The sequence below is a fragment of the Hipposideros armiger genome, unplaced genomic scaffold (assembly GCF_001890085.2).
Source record: "Hipposideros armiger isolate ML-2016 unplaced genomic scaffold, ASM189008v1 scaffold_1, whole genome shotgun sequence".
Classification (NCBI taxonomy): Eukaryota; Metazoa; Chordata; class Mammalia; order Chiroptera; family Hipposideridae; genus Hipposideros; species Hipposideros armiger.
In genome coordinates this window covers 3025254-3031596 of record NW_017731351.1, presented here as the reverse complement: position 1 = coordinate 3031596, position 6343 = coordinate 3025254, and the positions used below count along the sequence as shown (strand labels likewise).

The 6343-nt window shown below is 37.9% G+C and overlaps 1 protein-coding gene across 1 annotated transcript in view; it reads left to right on the top strand.

The window, feature by feature from the left end:
- The first annotated feature begins 4369 nt into the window (after positions 1–4369).
- The window catches only part of INTU (inturned planar cell polarity protein), a 51652-nt gene continuing 49678 nt past the window's right edge, over positions 4370–6343 (top strand). Inside the window, exon 1 of the mRNA XM_019665464.1 lies at positions 4370–4621. Within this exon, the coding sequence (XP_019521009.1) occupies positions 4470–4621 (152 nt within the window). The 5' untranslated portion in view covers positions 4370–4469. The remainder of the gene's footprint in view (positions 4622–6343) is intronic.

Sequence of the window (6343 nt, the reverse complement as noted above, 5' to 3'; positions counted from 1 at the left end):
GGTTTTTCTGGATAAATACCTAAGAGTGGAATTGCTGGGTCATAAGGTAGTTCCATTTCCAGTTTTTTGAAATACCTCCATACTGATTTCCATAGTGGCTGCAACAGTCTGCAGTCCCACCAACAGTGTGCCAGGGTTCCCTTTTCCCCACAACCTCGCCAGCATTTGTTGTTTGTTGACTTATTGATGATAGCCATTCTGACCGGAGTGAAGCGGTATCTCATGGTAGTTTTTATTTGCATTTCCCTAATGATTAGTGAGGTTGAACATTTTTTCATATGCTTGTTGGCCATCTGTATGTCCTCTTTAGAGAAATGTCTCTTCATATCCTCTGCCCATTTTTTAATTGGGTTGTTTGTTTTTTTTGGTGTTGAGTTGCATGAGCGTTTTATATATTTTGGATATTACCCCTTATCAGATATCTTGTTGACAAATTTCTTCTCCCATTCAGTAGGCTTCCTTTTTGTTTTATTGATGGTTTCTTTTTTTGTGAAAAAACTTTTAAAGTTTGATGTAGTCCCATATGTTCATTTTTTCTTTTACTTCCCTAGCCTGCGGGGATGTATCAGTAAAAATATTGCTCAGGGTAACGTCTGCAAATTTAGACCCTACATTTTCTTCTAGGAGTTTTATGGTCTCAGGTCTTATATTTACGTTTTTAATCCATTTTGAATTTGTTCTTGTATATGGCGTAAGGAGGTGGTCCAGTTTCATTTTTTTGCATGTGTCAGTCCAATTTTCCCAGCTCCATTTATTAAATAGACTATCTTTACCCCAATGTAAATTCTTGCTTCCATTGTCATAGTCTAACTGCCTGTATATGCCTGGATTTAGTTCTGGGCTCTCTATTCTGTTCCATTGATCTATGTGTCTGTTTTTATGCCAGTACCATACTGTTTTGATTACTGTAGCCTTGTAGTACGTTCTAATGTCTAGAAGCGTGATCCCCCCCGACTTCCAGTCTAACTCTTTTAAAGCTTCCTGCAATTGCCAATTATGAAACAGACAAAAACAGCGTTCTGAAAATGGCATCTTATTCTTTTTCTTTCTTCATCCTCTCCAATACACATCTAAGGTTGTTAAATATTAATTTAGTTAGTACAACTATGATATATAAAGTTAGAAATCTGATTGGCTAATACCATACCCTGAATATTTAAATAAGAGTTTACAATGATTGCTATCATTTCTTCTACTTCTACCTCCTACTGAGATCAGAAAAAAGTCTGGGGCAGATTCTTGGAAAAGGTACCATTTGAATTGGGTCTTGAAGGAAAATGTATTATTATGGATAAGTAGCATTCCACAGTGAGACAGCTGTGTGAGTAAACGATCTATAAAATAGCTTTATGGGCACTTTCTGTACTAGGTATTTTACTTGCATTAACTTATTGCACTCCAAAGTGTCCTGTGAAATAGGAACCAATATTCAAATTCACCGATAAGGAAAGTGAAGCTTGGAGAAGTAGATTTGCTTAAGATCATATACCTAATGGGTTCTGGGGCAGGGAGAGGCATGTCTACCAAGGTCAAAACCAGGAGGTGGGAGTGGGGTCCAGCCTATTTGGGAAATGGTCAGTGGGCCTGTAGGTGTGAAGTATAGAACTGAGGAAAGGCTTAGGGCAGTGTTCCCCAGGCGCCAGTTAACTCAGGCACCGCTGGGGGCACTTGTTTAAAATAGGGATTTTCAGGTCGGGTCCCTGGGAGACTCTGATACTATTGAAGTGGGACAGGGCATTAAAATCTTGATGTTTAACAAGCATCCTAGGCGATCTTTTGATCAGGCAGGTTGGGCACACTTGATTAACCTAATTTATGTATAGCAGGAAATAAGGCATCTAACTCATAATTGGTGCTCAATTGTTTGTAGAATTGGATTTTTTTTTAACAGAGACTACACAGTTTGCATTTTATTCTCTATTTATTGGGTTTAGTATTGAAGGTTTATGAGCAGAGTATAAAATTATTAGATGCTCATAGAAAAAAATGGAGTGTTATTTATAGGAAGAAAACGTGTTTTTGTTAAAATTTAAAATGTTGTTGTTGTTTCTTTTTTAACTTCCAATAAAGTGCTTTTAAAATGAGGAAAGTTTAACTTGTTAAAGAGGTACCTAAAGCATTTTTTATATTGGAATGAAATCTTAAGTAATTTTTAACCTTCGAGATTAAGGGGTGAGAATAAGTATGTATGTTTTAACATGAAACGTAACTATTATAGTGATTCCAACTTTTTTATAATATTGTGTCTCTGATTTTAAAAGTGATGCCCTGTTTTTCTTTTTGGACCTCAATGCTGATGGAAATATTTGTTTCTCTTCCTTCCGGGATCCACTCTCCTCAAACTTCTGACCCCTTTACTTCCTCTATCACTTTCAGCTGGCAAGGTTGCCTTCCATTTACCAGAGAAAATAAACACCATCACATGGAGACTGTCCCAGCTTCTTGACTGAAACTGGCAAGTCAGCCTTCACACCTGCACCATCCTTTGGGAACCAGTTTTAGGGAATAGGTGTCAGCAAGGTCACATCACTCCATCAGTGCCTTGGGTACCATCCCCTCCTGCCACCTCAAGGACCTTCGTTATCCATGATCCCTTTATGAACTCGTCCCCTATTCTTCAATTTGAGCCATATGTGGGCAGACCTCTTTTAAGGAATAAACTCTTGGGGATTTCCAGGGATGACAAACTTTTTTTCAGTTATAATTTTAAATAAACAGATATTAGCTCTGTGCTGTATAGCTCTTACATAAGATAAAAACAATTTTATAAATACAAATAAACTACAAAATAAAATTCCATAGCTGATATACAGCTGTAAAAAAGGCACATTTAGAAATTAATAAAAGCATAAAACATAGGCTATTCAAATGGACATAATTTAATGTGACAAGTGAAACTAAACTGCAGCTTGAAAGTTTAAATATTTCACTGCTACTGCCCAGGTTCTCTTGAGTTCTCTATGCATATATCACTCTGGGCCATAGGGTGACTCATCTCCCACTATTTTTCTCTGTTTGGTAGATTATCCCCTATAATAACAAGGTAAGTTAAGACCCCCTCTAAGAAATTTGCTGTAGCCCTACATGCCCTCGTTTGTGTTCCTTTGGGTATTCCATTAGAACTCCGTACTTATCATAATACTCATCACTGTATGTTCTAAAACGCCCATTCACCTTTCAGTATCCACCACCTGCCCATGTAGTTTAAATTGAATCCTCAGCATCCATCCACTGAGATCATAAAATAGCACTATATCCTTTTTTTTTTTTTTTACTGGCTTTAACAGGAACATTTCCCACATGCATTATTCTTTGAAAACATTTCTATTAACATCATACTATTTGTTATATATATAATATATAAATATATATGTAACATATATATTTAACTTTTCCCCTATTGTCGAACATTTAGATTGCTTTCAGCTTCTCACTTGTACAAATTTTATTTGCATCCCTTGTTTTCTTAGATCTCTAATAGATGAAAAACTGGGCCTTGAGAAGGAAATACAATCTAGTAGTTAATGACTTAAAGTTCCATTTTTGGTTGGCTTTGTTGCCTGCCAGGCATGTGACCATTAACAAAATTAATAACCTCTCTAAGCTTCCGTTGCCTTATTTTAGTAATGGATATTTACTTCATAGTATGTGAATACTTAGAATAGTATGAGAACAGAACATGTAATTAGAGCAATGGCTGACTCTCAATAAATGCTGGGTATTATTTTGTACTTTAAAAAAATTATTTAATGTAGGTACTCACAACTGACAGATAAAATTTACCTGTTTACACTTCCAACTCCAGTAATGAGAACACGTCATCAAATTATAAAATTTTGAGTTAGAAAATGAACACGCAGTTGATTTCACAGTATTGCCATCTATTTAAAGCATCTCTACAATATCTGCTTGGGAGAACTGTAAAAATGTTTGCAAATACGAAACAATAATAAAAACAAATAAACAATGGCGTGTATTTACATTAACACCTAGAGGGTATTGCTTAAAAGCGTCTATTCCCTGCTTAGATGCAGAGGCGGGAGGAAAGGTAGAGAGGGTAGTTTTCTTTTACCTCAAGGGAAACGCAGGCTTAAAGCCTCTTAAGGTTTTGGACAGCTGTTCGGCGTGGAAACAAAGTGCAAACTGGAGGAAGAAAAAAGGGGAAAAAAAACAAAACCAGTGGGTCTCCGCCTGTTTGAATAAGATACGCTGCTCCAAAGGAGAGCGTAAGCGGTGAAGTTTTCGCTACTTCCATTCCTCCCACACGCCCTCCTAGAAATTTCGGCAGTCTTCCGACTTCTCCCGGGGACGCTTCCCCGTCTCCCTGGCAACCTAAGCTGCCACCAATTGCAGCTAAGGACTGGTGATCACGTGGCCTCTGCCCCCTCTCTCGCGGAGGCAACATGGCGGTTCCGACAAGCCGTCGCTTGGAGATTTGAGTTACTCTGCTTGTCTCCGCTGCATCTTTGATGATGGCATCTCCAGCTTTGTGCGATTCGCCTCAGAGCCCGGAGGAGCTCCTTGAAGACCCCTCTTCACGAGAAGAAGATGAGGATTGTGATCCTGAAGATCGTGTCAGCGACTCGGGTTCATCGTATTCGTCTGCGAGTAGCGATTATGAGTAAGGTTGTCGAAGAGGGACCGTTGAATCCATGCCTTCCATCCGGAGAGTGTACACGTGGGCTGGGGGTGAGGGGGTGGGGGACTCCAGAGTGTTAACGTGGTTGGGATTGAGTGTTTAGGTTCTCTAGTAAGTGGGAATTATTTGCGCCACGTTTTAATTGTGTGATGTGAGCCGAAATGTGGGTGCCATTCTTTGCTACCGGACGTTTGTTACGATTCTTAAATAGGCTCTCCTCTTTTTTATGGTGGATTCCATAATATATGATGAGGGTATATCCGTTAGTGTTCGTAAAACTGTAATGTTGCAGTGTTTTCTTGCTTCTCTGGCATCATAATCATTGTGACTTAACCTCATTAGTATTTAGAGTGAAGGGGCACCGTACACATTTTATATTTTAAAGTATGTAGGTATTTTCTTGTTATAAAAATGGATTGATACGTAAAAGAAAACCCATAGTTTCACTATGGAGGACAACCTCTCTTAGCATTTTTTGGGTGTTTCTGTTATATTTTTCTATACATCCTCATGTTTTTTTTGTTTTCTACTTTATGTCATAATGTAATTTTTTTATCCTTAATAATAATGAAAAAGTTAGTTCGATTCACAGTACACAGCGCGACTTCAGTTTTAAAGGAATGTATGCCTGACTGCTCTGGATTAAGAATTTTTTGAAAAGTTAATTAGTGGTGACTTGAAATGACTTAACTGTGGAAAGGTTCAGGTGCCAAAACATCAACCCAACCCCATAAAGGACTGCCACATATAGTCAGTTTTAGGATGACATTTTATGTGTGTGTAGGAATAACAGTTACAAGTATTTAATAAGCATTTAGCGATTATTTTCACCTATAGGTATGTAAAACATTTTTATCATCTTTAAAAGCATGGCGGGGAGACCATCACTAATGGCTGCTTAATATAAGCTAGAGCAGGGGCCCTCAAACTGCGGCTCCTGAGCCACATGCAGGCGGCTCCTTGTGTGCAGTCTCAAAAGTTTGCCGACCTGGAAGGCCAATCCTGCCCCTCACAACAATTTAAAAATTATTCAAGAGCCATAAGTATATTTTTACATAATCACCATTATGCGAATAATATCCTTCAAAATTTTTATAAATGAAACAATGATAGTTTTATTTTCATTTTCAACTTGACTTCAGAGCCACATGCACATACCCAAAGAGCCACATGTGGCTCGCAATCCACAGTTTACCCACCCTTGGCAGCTCTTCCGTCTCAAAAGTTTGCCGACCCCTGCTCTAGAGGCTTAATGAGGGCAGATTATATGAAGACTTGAACAAATTTACGAATATCACATATTTTGCTTAATCTTGTGCTATGGTCATTTAAAAATAATTACAAAATTCATGGTTATCAAGCAAGGCTGCTGGAAGGAAGTGTAGATTATGTGGAATCCATTTGATCTTGCTATGGAAGTCATAGACAATGTGAGACTCAAACTCTTGGTTTCTCTACATCTTAAAATCACACACTTTTAGCCCAAAGAGAAGCTGTAATTTGCCCATGGTCATATAGCTGAGTGTTATAAGCGTAGGAATTTAGGAGACCTGATTTCAAATGGAATGCCCTGATTTTGGTGGAATGAAGAGAACTCCTTACTTCAAAGGATTTTGTAAGTCAGGATACATGTATATGTGTATTATATTTTAGTTTTTAAAAAATGATTGTTAAGTTTTCTATGTCAGTCTTTCACTGATCACT